The following is a 22963-nucleotide window of genomic DNA, read 5'->3' on the forward strand; positions in this document are numbered from 1 at the left end:
AGTGCAGGATCATCACACCCCCACATCCTTGTGCAAGCTAAGTTACCTTTAAACAAAGCTTTGCCTGGGTAAGACATGGGCCAAAACTGAGCAAGGACTTGAGAATTAGGCATCTGGGCAGCTGAGAAGGAAAGAAAATCTCCATGGCAGTGAGGAATGAGTGAACTCAACTGTGACATTGTATAAGCTCTCAGATTTTGTACCATTGCCTAGAAATACTCTGTTTTTACAGAAATAGTAAGCAGTATGAATCTCAGAAACTCAATGCATCAGAAGAACTTTGATGGCATCATGAACCTTAATAGAAGCACATAAACCTCCTTCCTGAGAGGACTGGTGCTCTCACTAGGGGCTCTTTACTGAAAACAGCAAGTGAAACAGTCAGATGTTCATTTGATTAAGTAAGAGTTAAATCCATATTTAGAATATTTCACAGCTGTATTTCTTTGTAAGGAATACAAACACAGACTGGTCTCCCAGGACCTGACTCCACTATCCTTCTAGCCTTCCTCTCCTAAAGCATTCTGGGGTCTGTACACATCAGTCATCCTTCAAAATCTAGTATCTCCTGCATTCTGTGATGAACTCCCATAAATAGATAACAGACAGCATGTTTTCAGTGTTAGTCATGAATAACGAGTAATTGTAATCCCTTTTATCTTATTGCAAAAAACAGGTACTGCAAAAAAGATATGCTACAAATGCTGGTATGCTGGTACAGGAAAGAATAATCATCATGTTATAGCTATAACTCTCCTGTTGTTCTCTTCCTCTCCACTCCCTTTGTGTTTGTCTTTACTTGTCTGCTCTTGCCTGCGATTAGGATGTAAACTCTTCAGGGCCAAGGCTGTGACATATGTTTTACAGGTCCTTTGCTATCAGTTTTCATGTAGAGTACAAATGTAGAGTGAAGGCAGGGAGCAAACTGTCTATCGTAAAAAGTACACTGGTGGTCAACAATAGGAAGAATTGATCTTTATGTGCCAGAAAATATTGTACCAAATTGCACCGAGATGAGGTAATGCTGTCAACTTTGACTTGAGCAAGCTTCGCTTTAGGACACTTCTAGTTTAGCTAGTCAGTGGGCTCCTGGAGGGTCAAGGATTTTATCTCAGTCCCAGAGGACTTGATAACATTTGCTTGAATTTCTTTCTTCCAAAGAATGGTTCACCACTAATCTTCAAGATCTCATCCAAGGGATGGTCCTTCAGCTTCCTTCTCTACCAACGACTCTCAAGAGAGCATTTACTTCAAACCGAAAGATCCTGGAGTGCTACTATGCTACAGACCTAAGACACATTCCTGTCAATGCACCTTAAATTCTAATACAACATCTTTCTGCCAGTGGCTCTCATGGCTTCCCAGGCAACTGGCCAGTGACAAGCTGTCATGTACAGCACTCCCTGCTCTTCTGGGTCTGAGCCTCTCAGTGTCAGGCAGCCTTTTGAGCAAAGAGGGAACAGAAGCCATGAAAGTGAGGGAGAGATGACGTACCAGTCACTGAAGGACATACAAAGTTCCACAGACACAGAAATTTGTCATCAGGCAGCAATGACATCAGTCTACAACCGCCCCCAGTGCTACTCCATTATAGGAAAGATAAATATCTAAAAAGTATTTAGCTATCATTATTTACCATAGGTGGCTATTATACTCAGCTCATCACAGCTGCCTATATTTTACATTTAATATCATCTGCCATCCCAAGGAATGCATGGGCTTATTGACGTGTTCACTTTTTTCCATCCTGCTTTAGTAAATGATTTCACTTTTTGTTACATGCAGCACCAGTTTACCCATGAATCACTGAAATGGTTACGCACAACAATGTTAAAGCAGACCTGATCAGCATTAGTCCATGCTAACATAACCGACTGTCTACCATATATTAAGCCTTTCAGATATCCTGGGCACCCTTACAGAGATAAACACAAGGGATTAGCTACCCTATGTATTCTGTCCTAGGGATCTACACCCTTGGGCTTTGCCAGACCACCAGCAGGGATGACTGTAGTTGAACCACCTCTCCTTGTCCCATGGTTTCCCAAGTGGCATGCCATCAGCTAGAATGCACCAGGAAATATCAAAATCCCATGAAAATAGGTGATTTCTCAGGCAACTAAGACCATATGCCTGTAAAGATTTATAAGGTGATGTTGGTTTCTGAAATTGATGTACCAGGAAGCAAGGTAAGTGAAACCCCAAAACCTGGAACCCAAATCTATAAACCCTAATGAAGAAGAGAGAGCAGAGTGGAAGGTCATGAAAAATGCCCTGAAAGACTGCTTATAATGAAGCAGACCTCATCTTGAAGAACACCTCTATGTAATAACATTAAGAGGTTTTAAAATAACTATTGGGATGCATAGGTAGTGTAGCATGCAGACAGTCTCCAGCACTTCATTAAAATGGCACAGTGCTACGATTTATGTTACAATGATAAAAAATAAGATTCCAACATGCTGCATAGCTCTGATCTAATTAATAGGGCACAGAAGTATATGGCGTAGCCCTACTTGAAACAGATTATGCACTTGCTTAGATTTAAGCATGTACTTAAAACATCTGCTGGATGGGGACCTATAATAAGCCTAGATGTTCACCTGAGTTTTAAAATTCATCAAACTTATTAAATGGTTAGTTGGGTTATGTTTTGAATAAAATCCTTCATTAAAAGTAATTTTATTATTAAAAATTAATTGGAATTATTTTAAAAATATCTGTTTCATTTATTTCAGTAATTGAGTAATGAAAACAGAGGTGTCAATTTCACTTCTAGTCAATTAAGTCATGGATTCTCCCTGGGGAAGATGATTCCTCTGTGCCGAACTCAGCTTGCTTCAAGGAGTATTCTGTGTGATGTGACCTCCATCCTTCAGTACTCTCCATTGCAGTATATACTTGCAAAAGTGGAGATTCCTCTTTTGGCTGCAAAAGTTTGATTTGACCCTTCAGCATCTCCTAAACATGTTCATGTGTGTTCATCTTCCCATCCTTCCATTTGTAATACAGGTCACTCCCCATTATTTTTGAAGAGGGTTAGAGGATAAACTGACAAATTTCTTTTATGGTCCTTATTTGCATTTATCTATAAAGCTCTAAAGCTTTTCATAATTTCAGTACAGGAAATTATACTCTGGATTGTCTTTTAGACTGACAATAAAGAGAATATAAGCCTTTTGCTTACTTCCAATTTTTTTTAAGATTGTGATCACTGCACAGATGTTTGTTTCTTTTTTCCTGTTGCACCCAAATTGTAGCTTAATTGCCCATCCAGCAGAGTCCTTGGGGTCCAAAATGAGTCTGAACAGCTCAAGAATACATTCCTTGGTGAACAGCACAGTATCTCATAGCATTGCATGTGTTGCATTTTTAACCAACAGAAACCAGTTCAAAGTTCAAACCAATCAGATCTGATGAACGAGAGGAGTCAGTGGCTCCTGGAGGTACCCTGGCACCCTGCCCGTTGTGGCAGGAAGCACATTTGAGAACAGGCAGACAGGAACTTGTGAGAAGTACTCACCCTTTCCAAACCTAGGTCAGAAAACTAATCATGAGTAATGAATGCCTGCCCCTCAAGCCAGACTGAGCTACTGGCATAATGCTAGGAGCAGGAGTTGCTCCCTTGTCATTAAGTATAATGTTCTTCTGGAGTGTTTATTTAGCTCCTTTCACAGAAAATGAGAGAGAGAAAAAGAGTCATTCTTTGTTCCATGAAATTTTTCACAGATTGTTTGGATCAAAACGTTTTAAGTGTCATGGTTCTGTGCCCTACAGTAGACAAAAAAGTATTTTGAGTGAAGTGCACATTACAAGACCACCCGATCAATTTGCAGAATCTCTTTTACAAGGGCTTTGTTTCCTAGTAATATACTTAACCAATGTTTTCCCATTATGTATCTAGGTATGAGAAAACTTTGCTACCTAGACTATGTTTTCCAGGTTATTAGGAAAATCCCCCAAATTCTGCAGCCCACATTTTCATTTCTTCTGTGAAAACATGTTTCTTTCCTTCCTGCTGCTCCCTCCCCTAATGTATTAGTATTTTGCAGCTGTTTAACCAGTTATTCTCCTGGAAAACATATTTAAGGACTTTTTCCCAAGTCACCTGTACTTTGCTTGACTTTTTTACTTCTGCTTTCTTTTTTCTTGTGTCACATTTTCCCCACACTTTGCAAGGCCCTAAATCTGTATTTCTGAAGCTGCTTCAGATGATTCTTTCTGTAGACACAAGTTATTTGTATTGATTGAGATAGACATCAAAGCTGCAGGTGGCAAGAATAAATCAGGGACCAGTGCATGAAGATGGGAGAAGGCCAGATGGCTGCCAGTCATAGGTGGGCACGTTATGCTGTGAGGGAAGATATAGGCCTTTCCATCACCTCATTGATGTCAGCCAGAATAGTAATAGAGGAGCTTCTACTGTAAATTTATGCATCTCCAAAACCATCCAGGATTGCAAATGCTTGCTTAGAACTGTAGTGATACAACCAGGGTCCCCTAGAAAACCAGAAACCAGCACTCCTGTGTGCCAGCCTCAGTGGGAGAGACTGAAGCCCACAGAAAGAAGGGTTTCATTCCCATTTCCTTCACTGCTTGCTTTCTCTCTTCAGAAGTCTGTGCACTAATGTGCAAGGCATCGCATCAGTCACAGTGAGACAGCATTGAAAAGTCAGGAAAAAGAGCTTTGACTATGCTACAGGGCATCTGCCAGCAGGATGACATTAGTTATGAAGTACTTTGCAAAAGCAGAACTAACAGCATCAAAAATTAAGTTGCTCCGGATGCTAGCTTCACACACACCCCAGCCTGGACACTGAGCAGGTACAACGTGCTGCTTCTTCCCCCCCTCAGCCTGTTGGCATGCAGAGCTCTGGGACGGTGCGAGCAACCGTCCTGCCCTGGGGAGGAATGGCCCCTCCCTGCCTAGGGAAGCGACCCTTGGGGTCAACTATGCCTCCCTGGGGTTACTTTGCCAGGGGAGGGAAATGGGCAGAGTTGCACTTTCTTGCGTGAGCTCCACTGGAAAAGGTGGCAGGGCTATATTATGCCTCCTTTGAGAGGAAGGGGGCGATCCAGCCTTGACTGGGGGTTGGTGCTGCTGCCAGCCCGAAAACGGGGAGAAGAGCCCAGCCACGGGATGCCTGCGTTACCTTCACTGAGCCAGGAGCTGGTTTACGGGAGAGAGGAAAAAGACAGCAGGCTGGAGCTGTCTCAAACCGCTCTGAGCAAGCGTGGTTTGTATGCGAGGGACCGTCCGTGGCTTCCCTGCACTCAAACACCGCTTCCAGCAGCAGGTGCTATCGGCTCCGCAGGGATGCTCCGGGCCAGGGAAAAATGCCCGGGGCGGGGCGGGGCTGGGGCGAGGGGGGCTTCCCCGAGCCTCCTTCCCCGTGGGGGTTCGTAGGCTGGGGCGGTCGTGCCCCACTGGGGAATGGAGCGGGGCTGGGAGGATGGAGGGAGCGGGGGGTGGGTGCGGGGTGGGTAGTTGGGTGGATCGGGGAGGATGGCTGGAGAGGGGGAAAGGATGGAGAGGAGGGAAGCGTGGACGGGAGGAAAAGGATGAAGAGGGGTAAAAGGATAGCAGGGGAAAGGATGAAGAGGGAAAGGATAGATGGAGGGGATGGAAGGAGGAGGGGGGGACGGATGAGATATGGGGGGGGGGAGAAGGCGGGAGGAGGAATGGGGGAGGAGGGCGAGGAAGGCGCAAAGAGGGACCAAGGGCAGTGGAAAGGGAGTGGGGGATACGAAAGGGGGGGCACGCGAAAGGCGGGGGCGGAGGACAGGGCAGCCCGCTGCGCCTTTAAATGTTCGCGACTTAGGCTTCCGTGCTGCTTCCACTCCCCACCCCCCCACCCCCCCGGAGCCACCGGCATTGCTCCGCGGCAGAGGATGCCTGCGCGCGCCCGCCCCGCCCCGCCCCGGCCGGCCCGGCCCGGCCCAGCCCAGCTCCGCGCGCCTCCGGCCGTGCGGGGCCCCGGCGCCGGGCGCCGCCACCGCCCCCCGACGGGCCGCGCGCGGGGCAGGGCGGGGGCGCGCCGCGGCGCTGACCGTCCCCGAGCCGGCACCGCCGCCTGCCCAGCCCGCTGCTCCGGGTCCGGCTGCCACGCCCGCGCTCCCGTGCCCCTGGAGGGGCTTGTAGGGCCGGGCTCGTTCGCGAGGGGCGAAGGCGGCGGCGGCCCCCCGGGACCATGCTCTGAGCGCCCGGGGCAGCCAGCGAGCGAAGTTGCGGTGGAAGATGAACAACGCCGGTAAGTGCGCGGGTCCGCCGGGATGGCTGTCCGTCTCCGGACATCTTTTTCCCCAGGGCCGGCAAACGCCGGGCGGGTTTCCTTCCTCCGGTACCGGCACCCTCCTTGGCTCGGGCCGGCACACCCCGTCCCCGGGGCCAGTATCACTGGGATGGCACCGCTCGTCCAGGCTCTGCTTCTCCGGGGCTTGCACGCGCACAGCCCCCTGCCCCGTCCCGGCACCCCTCCCTCGGTGCTGGCAGCTCCTGGGCCGTGCCACCGGGACTGGCACCTTTGCTCCAGGCCCTCCTCATCCCCCAGCTCGGCAGGTGCTCGCTGGCTCTCCGCGGGGCGCCGCGCACCCCGGGGCTGTGCATACCCCATCGCTCGCCCCGCCGGGACGGGCACAAGCCGCAAGCCCGGGCGCGGCGCGGGTTCCGGGGACAACCAGGCTGGCGGCTCGGCAGGGCTGCGCCCGCTGAGGGATGCGGCTCTGCGCCCGTTCACGCCTCGGACACACTCAACGAAGCCCCCAGGGTATTTGCTGTGACTTTCTTTCCGAAAGTCTGGGTTTTGAGGAGGTAATGTTTTTTGCAGAATTTTCTCTCCAAGGCAAACCCAGACCCTTCCTCCTTCCTTCTGTGAACTTCCCAGAATTTTTCCTTGATAGAAACTGGGAAGGTGAAAGAGACGGGACGAGAAGGGAGCAGATATGAAAGACAGGACGTTTAACAGTTAAACATTAAAAGAAGTCACTGGAAAATCGGGGCAAACCTTAAATTCTCCATCAACACTTTCTGATATTCAGGGGTGAGGCATGTGTGTAAAAAACATAACAATCCAGCAAACAATTATTACTAACGCAGGAGTTACTTAGAAAAATCTAGTGCTGCATCTAGAACTAGAGAAGAAGGGGAATGGTCTTTTTGTGTTAGCCCTGAAATTTTCCGCTGTGTTTAGTTGTTCCAGAAGGTGAATGTTGCTGGGCATCTCACTTGCACAGGTACTTCCCAAAGCCCAGATATTTCACCGCTACATACCTTGCCCTACAACTGTTGTGTTGGGAGACTGAATCATTGTTTGCCAAAGTGCAGGGAACATAGGATTGGAAAGGATCTTTTAGGTCAAAGCTAGCCCTCTGCTGTTGTATCAGTGTGTCATACCACTCCTCTGAGTTTAAAGCAAAAGGTTCTTTTTCCCCTTGGAGAGGAGAGCAAGACACTCTCCTACCCCAAAAGTGGTGACATTTCCATTCTGTTTTCTGATTCTCTCTGGACTGGACCCTGTCCCTCCCAGGAGACAAACTCATTTGAAAGCTAAGTGAGCCAGCCAAAAATTGCTTGAGCTGTGATGCTCCAACCTCTCTTTCTTCATCTCTCCGTTATTTAGAACTGACTGGCTCAATCTGATCCTGTTGTCTGTGGATGTGCAGTGTAAGGAATATCGGATGTTTCCATTTGTAAAGACTTGAATTTCACTAGCAGCTTTTATTTTTCAGAAAGGTAGGACTGAACAGGACTACCTTCGTTACCAAAAGCAGTACCTGTTGTTACAGAACACAAAGTCCATATTACTCCTTCTATTAATTCACCAAATTATATCTTCAGCTAGAACTTTTTAGGTAGCTCTCCTGATAGTCCTCTCACAAAACTGAGAACCTCTTTCCACTGCTAGTTCTAGTTTCCAGACCAGATCCATCTCCATTTATTCTTGTGATTACATTGTCCTTTTGCTTAAAAATAGTTCTTTTCCTCCTCTGGTGTTTACCTCCTGGTTGTATTTATAGAGCGCTCATATCCCTTCTCAGCCTTTTTGTTTTGTACATTCACACAATGCAAGGAATGTCTCTCCCATCAGTGCAAAGCAGAACTTCCTACTGAATCTGGAGGAGAGGGCTATTTATTAACTGGGACAACTCAGGGACCAGCATTAGTGATCTTTGTATTACAGTAAGTAATACGTAGCCCCAGTAATCAGAGTCGTATCTGCACGCGTATATGGTAGCCTTGATCCCACAGAAGTTGAAATAACAGCAGACAGAAAACAGGAAGGGAGATATGGATTATCCTCAGAGATGCGGAACTGATATGAAAAGAAAGATGAAGCAATCCACCCAAGGTCACAGGAAATCTGTGGTAAGAGACAAGAGACAGACCCCCATCTCTCAGCCTCATACATAGGACCTTCCAGCCTCTAAGCACCGACTTGTTTGCCAGGTGCTGAGATGATGCTGCCCATAGGAAGAATGTACAGATGTTAGGCTACAGATTGTTCAGAGGTGTAAGCAGACTGTATATTCTTTCAGCTGCTACTGAAAATGTTATAGGAAAAGCTGCCATATGTACCTGTCAGGGAATTTTAACCAGTATCTTCTTTGGCTCCTAGGAGGCAATATATGAAACAACAGGTGAATATAAGCTGTCCACTGTAGTGTGAAGTTCCTGTTGTGAAGTCATAGCCAAATTGCAAACATCACAAACACTTACAGTTACATTAAAAAGAAATAAAAGCCAGTAGTTTAGAACCAAGATTATTTCGTTGTTGTGTACCTGCAGTTTTTCATAACCGAGTCCCCCAGTCCTACCAAAACTTGTATGTACAGTCTGCTAGAGACAGTGAAAATGCCAGAGAATTTTCAGGATCAAGATTTTTTTGGGTCAAAATCCATCCTTTTCTGATTATATTGTCTTTAGATTTTTTCCCTTCCTCAGCAGTGTTTCTCTGTGAGGTGTTACGCCGTTGTATTATATTTACAGATGGCTGCGATAAAGTTATATAGTAAGAGGAATTTGTAAGCTATTGATCTGGTATCCCAGAGTCATAATGCATTGATCTAATCATAGAGGATGGATTCCAGTAACTGTACAGAACAGCATTTTATTTCTGCAGAGAGGAATGTGCTCGACAGCCCAGCTGTTAATAGTTCAATTAAGATTTGTAAGAAGACAAAAATCCCATGGGATAGTTACTACTGACTATAGGTCTGTCTTCACACTAGTGGAGCCTTCTTGCTATATACAGAGTACTTTTGATCACACATTTGAAGAACATACACTGGTAAGAGAGGATAGATGTTTTTAAATATATGAGACTTAAGCAGAAGCTGAAATGCCATTTTCACAAATGCCTGAGGCATTTAGGGGCCAATGATCTGCTGACTTTGAACAGGGTCTCATATCTCAAGTGCCTAAAGCCCCAGTTTTCAGAAGACACTTAAGTACCTGATTCCTGTTCAAGTCAAAGTGGGAGCTGATACCTAAGTCTGGACTGAGTTCCCATTTGGAAAGAAGACTTGCACTCCTATATTATTAGAAAATCTGAGTCTAAATACCTTTTCCACTTCAAGTGACTCCCATGCAACTGCTTTCATTTCTTATGTAACTTTCATAATTTCAAACTTTTCTCTGATCATGTGAAGTAAGTGATGCATTTACATGCTGTAAAACAAAGAGAACTACTTTTGCAGCTCATACTGAAAAATTAATGATATCTTGGTTATTTATAGTACATTCTGAGATCCTACGAGTAACAGCACTGGTGTTTTATGAGTTGAACCCCTCAAAAGGGTTTATACTTTCCTTGTAAATCATGCTACCTCACCTATTTAATCTCTAACATACTGAAGCAGGTTGCACAGCTTATGCTGGGTACTTAATTCAGAATGACATTGCAGTGGCTTATCTATATAGGCAGCTTTACACACCCTCACTGTCTGACTTGGACAGCTGGCAGAATTGTAATTACAGGTTGGAACCTACTGCTTCTTGTACTGGAAATGTAATACATGAGTTTTAGGAGAGACTCTGCTTGGCTTACCTTACGTTCCTAGTAGCATTACAATAGTGGTTGGTGCCCATGTTTTGGCCAGGTCCAAAGCCAGCTCTTCCTCTGAAAAGAGGAAGCTTACAGTGAAGCTCCATGTGTTACTTTGATAGGACGCTCTTGTCTACCACTCTCTCAGTAAGGAGTAAGCACCATGGTCAAAACACAAACCAACCTGTTAGACAAGCTGCAATAGACACAGGTATAGAATTTCCTCTCTGTCCTGCTTTGTAAGAACTTGGTGGTGTTTGGTAGCTGAGGTATGGAAACTTCTACCTATGACTGTACAGTGCAGTCACACTGTTTCCATGAGTTTCTGGGTTTGTGCAGCATTTGGCACATGTGGCTTTTGTCAATGGTATGAGCTCTTAGCACTGTCATGCTTTGACGTGAGAGGAAGCGTGAACATGTTGGCTGCTGGTATAGGGTAGGTTCTTTGTTGTTTCATCTTGTTGCCTGGTTCATAAAATAGAAATGCTACCATGAAATAACTTCTGTCCTTCCTGGTCCAAAGAATTTTTATGTCTTATCATAGTGTTTTGGCAAGTGACATGTAAATTAATTCCTCTATTTGCTGCTATTCTTACGGTTGCTTATTCCCTCAGTGGTGGGACTTTGCTTTCTTCAAACATGGAATTTGATCCCAGTCTTTGGAAGAAGTTACAGACTTTCTTGATAAAGGCAATGGTATAGATACAAAGACATACATTGATGCCTATGTAGTATTTTAGTAGCACATTCGGATTTAAGAGAAAAGCATTTATATAACAGAAATAAAGTCTGCTAATTGGCAGTAGTGAATTTCTGTGGTAGTTCTCTCTGTAACATTATCAAATGGTGGTATGCATAGTCCTGGGACCAAGATTATGTTGATACTGTCCAACATTTCCTTGGTAGGAAAGCAAACAGAAAAGCATCAGATGACAAAGTTCACTTTATGATGTGAAGATTGGTGAAAAGGTAATTAACATAGGAGGCAGGGCAATTATATAAACAGATCTGGATCATTAAGTTGAATCTATTCTAACAAATTACACTTAATGCATATTATAAAGCTATCAGTTTAGAGGCAATGAACAGGTAACACAGCCTTGGGAACACTTTAGAGGTCATAATGGACAAGCAATTCAACCTTATAAAGTAACAAGCTAAAATGGAGAATAGTGAGAACTGGATCTAAGAAAGTACTGAACTCTGTAGACAGCATCATCAGTACCCACTGTGAAATTTATCCCGTAGGTCTGCCCTGTGTATTTTATAGGGGCTATTGGAAAATTGGAAAAGGTTCAGAAAAAATCCAAAAGAAAAAGCTGCAAAGATCTAACGAGTTAATTTGTTTAGTTTACCAGAAAGAAGAATGTACCAAGACATAGCTGTAGGGAAGTATAGGTCTTCCCTAAAGAAATACCGAATAATAAAAAGAGTCTTCAACCCAGTGGAAGAAACAGTAACAGATGTTGGAGATAGAACCCAGGCAGCACTAACTGGAAATAAGGGCTTTATTTTAAAAATGAGCAATTCATTACAGGAATCAGATAAGGATGATATTAAGGTATATAGTCCACCTTTTGCTGACTTCAGACCAAAGCTGTGTAGATGGCAAGTTTTAATATAGCTCGGTGAAATTCTACAGCTCCTGATCAGAGCTGAGTAAGACTTTCTGATGCCCTTGTCTGGCTGTTCTCCTTCTACCTCCTGTTTCTTAGGCACTTTCCATCTGTGGATTTCAGTCCCTTCCTCCTGGTCAGAAGCAGTGACAAACAGGACTTGTGTGCATTGGTTCCCACTGGGATTCTAGGTTTGGTGCAGTCTCATCCCACTGTTGCAGTGTGGTCCCTCCACCTGCGTTGTCACTTCCATCCATAAGCTCTGCAGATCCCTGAACTATGCAGTGCATTTCTGTCCTTTGTCCTCAGTGTCTCTCCTATTTTAACATATGTCTGAGCTGAATTAATGCCAAAGGCCTGAAGAAAACACAGGTCTACAAAAGTTTGTTGGTTAGAAAAAGCTACTTTCAGCAACTTAAGAGATGCCTGAACTGAGTTGTGACACAACCCAAGGCTGGAACTAGTATCTGCAGTGTAGAGCTAAGTAATTTCCCGGGCAACTATCAAAAACCATGGGCCTGGGGCATGTCTACAAATATTCCTGCAAACGTGAAATCTCAGTGTTTAACTAGGTCTTCACTCAAAACCCAGCTGCTTGATGGGGGTGTGTTGGTGTTAGTACATATGGTCCCTTAAAAGCCTTAATTAAATTCTAGGCTAATTCCTAAATCTGGAGAACATTTCAAAGTGGGTAGTTGCAGTGTCTCAGGCAATACCCCACTACAAAATGTTTATTGTTTCTAATAAACGCTTTGAACAGTGAGGGCTGTATGGGTTGATTGTCATTCCAGGAGAGCTGCTAGGCTACTTTTCACCGCTTAGAAACTTGGCGGGGAGGAGAGTAATGTCATTTCATATGGGCCATGGCAGGAATGGAACCATGCTGAAGTGCAGTTTTGCCTGAAGGAAGGTGGGTAAGGAGAGGAAAAGGTCCTTGTCAGTACAAGGAAGCATCGAACAATAAGGGGAGGAGCAGGCTAAAGAAATTCCTATTCCCTAAGAGTTTCCTTTTAAGCACAAGGTGGGTGTGTCTCCCTCCAACATAAACCACATCCTAAAATAAACATGCACAATTATTTGTGAACATACACATTCCTTATGGTGCAGTGTTGTTTTGTGTCCATTTGGAAGTTACAGCCAGAACCTTTCAAGTGGCTCAGACAACAAAAGAAGCAGAAATTTAAGCAGAATGAAATTGAGTTGATAAAAGGCAAAGAGCAGTGCTTTCTTTTCAGTAATTGGGTTATTTTTTAAACAAACACTTGTACTCTTCCCACTGCCTCCCCCTTCCCCTAAAAAAAACAAACACACACACCCCAAAAAAACCCCAAAACCAAAAAAAACCACAACCAAAAAAAAAGAAAAAAAAAAAAAAAGAAAAAAAAATTGGTTAAGGAGCCTCGTGAAAGAAGGGCAAGATAATGCACAGAACAGTTAGGAAAAAACTGGAAGGAATCAGTAGTGACCAGTAGCTGGCACAAGTGGGTCAGAGTAGGATATCACAATGCCTATTATTACCGTACTACAAAAGTGTCCATTACCATAAGTGCTCTTCTTCTAGCAATGTTACTGAAGGTAGCAGAAGGAAAAACTCAGGATTACTTGGTTCCTTTTGCTGTATAAAATTATCACTGGAGGGAAAGTAAGTAACTGTGTTTAAGCTATTTATTTTTTTAAGTGTGTCTGCATGGTTATTTTACATAAAGAAAATGACTTCATTACATTATTTTATTTCAAATTTGTTCCTAAGACAAAGCCTGGGAGATCCTAGCATTCTCTGCAGTCCAGTCTTTTTCTTATTACTCAGTGTTTCAGTACAGACACTCCATCTGACAAGAGGATGGGAATGCAGAGACTGTGCTCAAGCCTTGTCACATCCCAGGAATGGAGTAGGTATATTTGTGTCCTGCTCTTGGACAGACATTCCTAGGAAAAGCCAGACACTGTAGGAAGTGGTGTAATACCTCCAAAGTGATTTTTCTTCCTTGAGGTTAGTCCTAAAAATGCCTCATTATGGTGCTAAGGGGTGCATTGCACATTTCTGGTGGAAAAGGTGTAAGGAATCAGTTCTAGCTAATCAAAATTTCATGCATTTTACTACCAGAAAGTTAGTTTAGGATGTTCAGTCATTGCAATAACTGATTTAAAAATCCAAAAGGTAGATCTGGCTGGGGAGCCAGGCTTACAAGACACTCAGCCCACTTCAATTCCTTCCCTGTGTTTTAACAGTTTTCAGCACTCTGCAGCCTTTAATTGCTGCAGACTTGCTGCTGGCTGCAACAGAAGCAATGGTACTTCAGCAGTGGTGGAGTGTTTGGCATGTAACATTTCTGAAATAATCTGTAGGGAAAGATTAGCTACCCATTCTGTAATTTCAATAGTTAGATACTGTGCAGCTCAAAGCAGCAGTGGATACTGTGAAACAAGAGTACACACTACAGTACTGGAGACTGACGAATACGCAGTTCTCTCTCCCTCCTTTTCCACAAGTTGTTTTAAGCCTCCCACATTTGAAGCTGGGTCAGATAAAACCCCAGATACAGAATAATTCTTAATCAGTATATGCAATAAGGTGCCTTATTAGAACAGACTTTTCATTCCTGGGCTGAGCTGAGATCACTGACTCAGTTTTTAGCTTACATGAAATCTCTCTGGTGTCTCATAATTCTAGAAACACTGTGGTCTGGTTTATCAGAATGCCAAATTGCCAGCATCTTTCTGAGTATTGGAAGAAATTTCAGCAAGGTTAAGAAGATCTGAAGAAACAGCCTCTTGTATCTCCCAGAGTAATGAAACAAGTATGCCAGTATTAGTTCAATAAAAATTACTTCAGTCGGACTAAGATAAAAATAGGAAAAGTACTGTGACACCAAATATCATAACAATCAGAAAATCATTTTTAAGCAGTTTGTATTCAGTATTACTCTGTTATTAGTATGAAGCACAGCTGAATTGTAGTTGTTTTCAGTTCCGCATGTCAAAAGTCTGCATTCCAAAATACTCAAAATGTAACAGCACAGTAGCTACACTTTCTGAAACATGATTTAGGATAGGATTTCACACAGGAACCATGTCCTAAATGGTATCTCTTGAGATGCTGTTTCCTTATTTCCTGTGTGTAGGGCATGAGGATTTTGCACAAGGACTTGTTCCTGGCTCTCATGATGAAACTGTTTGTCCTGTGCTTTTCCTTGCAATGGGGAGCTCCCCTTTTTCCACTAAAATGTGTTAATTAAAATTATAAAAAGATATTTCTGATTAATTAACTATGTAATTACCTATTGATGGCTAGGAGACATTATAAGAGCAAAACCCCTTCTCTTTACTTGTTACCATCTGTAACCATTTGGTGCACTGGCTTCTTTACATATTTCATCTCATCTAAAATCTCATGAGGGAGGATCCCTATTGTTGCCTATTTTTGCAGCCTTTCAGCATTTCATTTAGTTAGTTAAAGAATATAAATTTCAGAACCAAGACAGCGGGAAATGGCTGTGGCATATAAACTGTACTGTGAGTAAAATGGCCATACATGACGTAATTAATCTAGTTTCAATCTAGCTTATTGTCAATCTATTTGAATTCCCCTACATGTGTTAGCACTTCCGCTAGAAATAGTTAAGAGACTCTGGCTGGCCTTATTTTGCAAGATAATTCACTTTTTTAACAGCATATTTTGACATTCAGAGAAGATTGTACCTGCAAGGGATCCTGGCATTTACAGGAGGATGGGAGATCTTTTGACTAAAGAAAGGACTGAAGAAGCTGTATACTGAAAACTGAACTTAAGTTTAAACCAGTAACTCTTTTCATGTTTTGGGCTGAAGTATTTCATTCAGTGCATTATAACTCAGCTACATAATCAATGGAAAGTATTAGCTGAGCTTTCAGCAGACCATCTTATGCCTTATGATTATGTTGTTTGACAAATAAAATGTAACTCCATATTTTGTTCCATGGTAGTGGCGGATGGGAAGGCTGTGTGTCTGGGCACCAAGCGCTCACTTGAATTTAGCAGAAGAACTCCTTCATTTCTCTTTTCAGAGCTGAGCCTTTTATTGGCTGGAATCCTTCTGCATTAGAAGTCATTGGTATGAGATAAAGTGTGATGTAGGATATATTCTGATGGCTTTTTTAAGAAACCAAGATGACTAACATGGCTTTTCTCTCTTTTCTCCAGAAATCACAAAGCCACCACTAGCACCGAAACCAAAGATTATTGGTCATCTTTCTCCAGTAGCTGTCTCCAAATTTTCTCCTTCACTGCCAAGGGCTGATACTCTTCATAACCTGAGCTCTATGTCTAGGGGTCCCAAACCACCTATTGCTCCCAAGCCAAAATTCTCAGCTGACAGTGAGGGCAAATCCAGTGTTTATACCAACAATAACTTAAATAAATGCTCAAATGGGAAACTGGTGTGTCTTGATGGAGAGCTGTATGAAGGAAACCAGTGCAATGCTGATTGCCCAGAATCTGAGGCGGATAATGAATACATTGTAGTTCCTGAAACTCAGCTGACCAGCAAAGACTGTAATGACTTGGAACATGAGCATGATCTGAACCTAGATTCCTCTGAGGAAAATGAAGTCTTGGAAACTCCAGAAGAGGTAGGGAAGGAAAAGGATAACATTGCTAATGATGAGGATACTAGCAATCGAGACGTTACCGAAGATGAGCACCATAACTCTTCAGATATTGCTGAACCAATGGAACCAGACTCTGAAGAGTCAACCAGAGACTGTGACCAGTCTGAAGCACTTTGTGAGGAGTCCTCAGATGCCCCCGATGGGGATAAAGATGCTTTCAAGAATGTAGATGAAGATGAGAATGTTGTAAGTGATTGTAGTGAAACAAAAAACAAGGAGGCAACTCCTAACAACCTGGAACTCTTTACAGACAACAGTGATTGTAAGACTGACAGTGATAACATTTTGAGTAGAGATGAGGAACTAAAGGGTGATATCTGTAAAGATACCATTTTAATGCCACTACCTGAAGATGAATCGATCCCAGGTTGTGAGAAGGCAGGGCAGGAGGAACTGCCCACGATTTTAGAAAAGGGAGATGAGTGTCTAGCACATGATGATGACCACGGTGTGCATGCAGAGCTTGATTTGAACATGGAGGGGGAGTTAGAAAATGATGACTGTGCAAGCCCTGACATGCTGCCTGATGAGGCCAGTGAAGAAACAGCTCCTGGCTTAGAACCATGTGAAAATCAACCCAGCACTGAAAATGGTTTAGGAGAATCCATCCATCAAGCAGCAGCCGAAGAGGAGGAGGCAGACACAGATGAGCACAGTAATACAAACACAGGAAATGCCAGTGATACCTGCCAGATCACTGAGAGGAGAGGTGAGGAGAAGACACCAGAGGTAGCCTGTGAAGCAAGCGAAGACTCTGGGAAAGAGGAGGAAGAAACTGTGAATGCAGAGAATACGGATGCTGCCTGTCAGATTGCTCCTTGTGAGAATGAATGTGGTGAGGGAGTACCCATGGAACATTCAGATGAGAATCTTCAAACAGAAGGGACCTCTCTGGATGAAGAGGGTGTGATCTCCAATAGTCTACCTAGTAGTCCAGGGATGGACCCAGAGCTGGAAGATACGCCTGCTGAAGAGCATAGTGAAAATGTTGTGGAAACCTCTAAGTCAGATGAGCTGCAACTTGAAGACAATGAGTTGGAAGCAAACAGCCTCAGCAAACATGTCCCAAGTCCACATCAACAGGTCCCACTTGAGGAAGAGTTAGAAGTCCATAAGCATGGGAAAATGAATGCAGAATGTGGGACCAAACACATCTTGCATGAAAATCTAGCAGTCCCTGAAGTGGTCATTGTGCCTGAAGAATCAGAGGAAAGAGAAACTAGCAGTGATTCCCTAGATGACCCTTATGTGCTTCCTGCAGAAAATGAAATTGCTCATGATGGGCAGACTGATTTAGGAACTGATTGCAGTAAAAGGGATGGATTGGGCATGGATGGTGAAAACAACTTGCTGCCCATTGATTGTAAAAGCATTGTCACTAGAACACGGTCGCTCTCTGGGAAAATGCCAGGCTATGTCCCAGAAACTGTTCCAGAAGAAGCTGGACCTGAAACTGATTTACCATCTTCCTGCAATGGCTCTGGGACAGAAGTTTTAAGCAATAATTTACTGTCAGTGGAAGGAAAACCAACGGAAGCCAACAGAGCATTACCAGCCAAGTCAAGACGTTTCATTTTATATCCTCGATCTTATTCTGTTGAAGGGAGAGAGATACCTGTCTCTGTTTACAGAGAAAGTGATGGCTGTGTACTGGATGATGGTAGAATAAAAAGGACAGAAGACAACTTGTCTTTGCCTTGTGTCAATGGTTCCTCAGGTAGTTTTTCCCAGAGAAATCACCTTTCATCATGTGGCTTATCTACTCCATCCTCAGTTGTTGATATACCACCTCCTTTTGAACTTGCCTACATCACCAAAAAGCCAATCACTAAAAGTTCCCCTTCACTTTTGATAGAGAATGACTCACCTGATAAGTATTCCAAGAAAAAGAAATCTTCCTTTAAGAGGTTCCTCACTCTAAAATTCAAGAAGAAAACTGAAAGTAAAGTCCATGTAGATGTTAATGTTTCCTCTTCAAGGTCCTCGTCAGAGTCCAGCTATCACGGGCCTCCAAGGCTGATGGACCTGGACAGGAGGAGCCTAAGTAGTTCACCTCAACTAAAATCACATGTGGGGAAGCTCCGTGCATCTGAGTCTCCCTCAGCTGTTCTTTTCTATAAGGATGGTAAAAGAAAAGGAACGCCCAAGTCCTTCAGCAAGAGTGTTTCAAGGGTGGAGTCCTTTGAGGACAGGTCCAGGCCTCCTTTCATGCCACTCCCATTAACAAAACCTAGGTCCATTTCTTTTCCCAATGCTGACACATCTGACTATGAGAACATTCCTGCTATGAGCTCTGACTATGAAAACATACAGATTCCTCCTCGAAGATCCACCAGAGCAGGAACTTTTACTGAGTTTTTTGAAGATCCCAGCAGGGCATTGTCTGCTGCTAATGAGAATGACGGCTATGTGGATATGAGCAGCTTTACTGGCTTTGAGAACAAGCAGCAAACCACAGACCAGGAAACAGAAAGGTACTGTAATAAATTATTATGTAAGACCTGCTAACCCTGGCCAAACAGGCAAGGCCTCCCCTGCTAGGTGTCATAGGCAGGTCCTCCATGTTGCTTGGCTTATACCCCTTCTCAGGAAATGCTTACAAGAAAGATTGGAAGAATACAAGATAAGCCTTTTTCAGTGAAAATAAAAAGACACCAGATTAACTCTTTACCTTGTAAGTGTATGCTAGCAAGTCCAGTGGATCTGGACCCTATGGTTTATAAATACAAACCAAAGAATGTTTAAAAACATTTATTTTATCCAACGGATCTAATTTTTTGTGGCTTGTGGGGTGGGGGCAGGGGGAAAAGCTTGCTTTGTTCTTCAGTAAGAAACATTTCTGTCTTGACTGAATGAAAAAAGAGCCTATTTGCTGGAAGGGTTCCTGCTTCAATTTTTCATTCCTGTCAATTTCTCAAAGCAACACTATATATGTAACTTCTCTTTCCAAGTACATCAGTTAAGTGTAGACCAGAAAACCCCAAATCATGAACTAAGACTAGACAATTTTAGAAGTTGCTTTAAAACCTATCATTATGCCCCTTTGACAGAGCTGCTGGTTTATAAATTAATCAAATAGCTCTGTCTGAAATCACATGCATTGCTAACATTAATAACAATCTGTGATCCTATTCCATTAGATTATTTGCAGACAATAAAATGTCCTTTTCATAGTTACACAGGAGCAATGCATTCAAGACCTTTGAATTTGTCGTCAGATTATAGCATATAATCAGTGGAGTGCAGAGGTGTAAGAAGAGTGTTTTCCATTAAGTTCATGTTAAACAGGTGATGAGAAAACAAGGTGCAAAGCAAATGAATGAAAAGGAATGTCTTTAATGCAGTTATATTTTGTTAGAGCTGTGTAAAAAAGATAAAACATCTTAAAAGCAAGGTTTTCCTGTCCATTTTCATCTATAATTCTAAAGATTTAATACTCCTGCTTTTTTGCAACATTTATTTTTTCTGCTCCTCTCCCTTGTCATTATGAATGGAAAGAAACATGGGCATTTCACACATCCCTCTTTTGATATTTCAGACTTGGGGAGTAAAAGAACTTTTCTTTAACGCCTCTGAGTGAGTCTTGCAAACCATTCCTAAAACAAGAATGATGTACAGTGCTTTGTCTTTCCGAGAGGCAAGAACTGGCAGGGGAGGGGGAGGTATGACAAGGGGACAGAGATTGCATCAGTGGTTAAGCTGTTGATCAAAACATGTCTGAAGCTGAGGGGTCTGGGATGCAGGTCTGTGGTTTAGCTTCGGAGATGTTGGCTGCCTCCAGCGTTGGGAGCCCCAGTGGTGTTGACACTGGGACATGGTGGGGTACAGTGCAGCTTCACAAAGCACACAGCCACATCCCCAGAGCTCTGCTTGGAAAAGCCAGTCAGTTCTTTGTGTCCATGAAATGCCACCCATTTTAGGTAGTTCTTGAAGAACCAAGTTTAAAATATTAAAACTACGTCAATTGCTGTGACTTGGGCCCATTTATGAACTTCTGGTGGAAGCCTGTTTTTTCAAAGGGAGAGCCAATCCAAACTGGTTCAGGAAGCCTCAAGGTCAAAAAGTTTCAGTCTGCTGCTTGTTGTGCATGTAGTTTTTGCTGTTGGGGGAGAAATGAAGGCTAGGCTCCTGAACAACCCCTTTATCAAGATAACCAGGATGGAGGGGAAGAACATCAGCCAGGCAGTGATATACGTGCATTGCTGCTGAGATAGCTCTTATTTGCTGTATTTGTTGGGATGTTTCGGCCAAAGACATACCTGAAAAGCTTTGATGAAATGTAAATGGGTAATACACATCCAGTGGCATAATGTACTTGGAGAAACAGTGTATGGTCTAATCATAAAGCAAAGGAAACTGTACAAGTGCATGTACATGAACCTATTTACACTTGCATACATGATGTATAGACGTGGATGTTTTATTTCCTGCTAAAGCAGTTCTGCCTAAAATCTCTCTCGATAGATTTGAGCTTTCTAATATGAATGCCTATCAAACACAGCTCTACCACAACCACACCGGGATAAAAGTTACTTTGAACTCAAGCCTCAGGATATGAGCAGGCTGATTTCAACCGTTTGAGAGTACAAGTGTGTTGGATTAAACTGTTGCAATACATGAGACTTGAGCCCATGAACTTCCCTTTGGTGCACTCACCTGCAGAGCCCTGGTGTTTAGCATCTGCTGATACCTTGTGGAATTGCTACATTTTTGATGAATGGCCAAGTACAACTCTTTTTATTACACTTCAGAGGACAGAATGTGAGAGTGCTATTAAAGATTATAATAATATGGGAACCTCCACTACTGTGTGTGATTGGGGAAAAGCGGGGCAAGTGGGGGCCTTACATAAATTGACAGAATGAGAAGAGTCACTGTTCAATTTTCTTGCTTAAAAGGAAAGACCATGTGGAGTAGATTTAAGATAATTTCTAATTAGAGGCAATCAAGTTTATAGAAAAAGTCAATAGCGAAAGGGTTCTAGAAATATATCTTAGAATTACCGTTGCCAGAATAGAACTTGGAATATTGTCCCCTGAAGGGCAGTTATTGTGTATCCCCAAAATTTAGTTATCTGGTATTAACAATTAAACTCTGATTTGAGTGTATGACAATATAGGTAATCATTAGTATTCTGTACAGTGAAGAAATAATGGGACAGAAGTGGAATTGGACAAAATTCCCCTGATCTTTCCCCAGTCCACATAGCCTATATCAGATTCAATTTTCATTTGTTTTTGAAAAGTCACTTTCCAGCCCCCTTTCTCTGAAGAGCTGCCCTACAAAGTACAAAGCAACACAAACCAGTTGTTCAGGCTGAAAGCAAGACAGCTGTGCCCCACCTCTGGAACAGTACACTGTAAACTGTAGCATTGCCTTGACCCTCAACAGCTACAAGTCAGAGCAATTTCACCAAAGTTACTTGCTAAACTTTCATCAGATGAGAGTCAGTTAGAATTAAAGTACTCTGGCACGTCTTAAAAAATTGCTTCGCTAACCCAGCTTGACCTTCAGAGCATTAGCTGCGCATATGGCAGTGTGATAAACATCAAGGGGCTGGGAAAGAGATACCTCAAACACTTATTTCATAGTCTACCACAGTATCATTTCCAGTGCTTTTAGGAGAGATTGAGAGAGTCTTTTATCAGGGTTTAGATAAGATCAGGAAGATGGTATGGGTTGGGTGTTTTCAGTTCATTTCCCCTTTTTGCTTTCTACTTAGTCCATGATTTGGATTTACCAGGTGTGCTAAGTCTCAATCCTTCTTTCTGCTAAGATGCTCAAAACCCAGAAAGGAAAAAAGATGGGGAGAAGAGAGGAATAAAAGGAATATACATGCAGTTCCACAGCTAATGCCACTGTGATGTTGAACATTCATAAGAAATGAGCTAAAAGCCCATGTTGCTGTTACCTGTACAGTCCTATATCCTTCTACATAAAATGGTCATCTATACATACTAGAAGAACCTCAGTCTCATCATTGTACTTAAACAACAGCAGGACTTGATTAGACTTTGACTGTCAAGGGAATTCTTGAGGGCCAGTGTGGGGATTCCAGTGCTCTGTGCAATGACACGAAGGCTCATGGTAATTCCCAGTAAGTCTCTAGTCTCATGCCTTGCAGTCTTATGCCTGTAAATTACTCCCAAGGCTCTGACTTTCCACTCCTTTTCAAGACATATGGTACCTGATTCTTCTCAGCTTTAGTACAGTCAAGAAAACTGATAACCTCTTCAGTATCCTGTTCCTTTGTAAATGTGTTTTATTCCCAAGGCATGTGCTTCTTTAAGGAAAAGATGGAGAAAAATTTGTCTTTAGTAGAAAGTCAGGGAAAACACACAGTTTATGTGTGTCAGGCAAGTGATACTTTTCCTTTAATTTGGCCAGACCAAAGCAGGAATGCACAGGTGCTTAGAGACTGATAGAACACTGTCAGTATCTGAACTGCTAGCGTTGGAGAGGATGCTTCATGGGTAAGCAGCTACATTAAAAGATTTGTAAGCAACCCTCTTTGCACACAGCCATAGTCAGTCTGCGCTTCTGCCAGGCCTACGCACAAGATCACAGACTATATCAGTGCAGATCAATTCCAAAATGTATACCAAAATTGTATTATAGATAGACAGCAATAGAACCACTGCCTGTGGTTGATGGGCC

General features: G+C 43.1%; 1 protein-coding gene across 2 annotated transcripts in view; it reads left to right on the forward strand.

Annotated features, from left to right (window-relative positions):
- Positions 1-6022: 6022 nt before the first annotated feature.
- The window catches only part of FGD5 (FYVE, RhoGEF and PH domain containing 5), a 110048-nt gene continuing 93107 nt past the window's right edge, over positions 6023-22963 (forward strand). Inside the window, exons 1-2 of one of the 2 annotated variants that reach the window (XM_040589800.1) lie at positions 6023-6251; positions 15840-18780. In XM_040589800.1, the coding sequence (XP_040445734.1) occupies positions 6239-6251; positions 15840-18780 (2954 nt within the window). In that variant the 5' untranslated portion in view covers positions 6023-6238. The remainder of the gene's footprint in view (positions 6252-15839; positions 18781-22963) is intronic. The other variant, XM_040589801.1, reaches the window with a different exon arrangement.

Source organism: Falco naumanni, chromosome 4, assembly GCF_017639655.2.
Source record: "Falco naumanni isolate bFalNau1 chromosome 4, bFalNau1.pat, whole genome shotgun sequence".
NCBI classification, from domain to species: Eukaryota; Metazoa; Chordata; class Aves; order Falconiformes; family Falconidae; genus Falco; species Falco naumanni.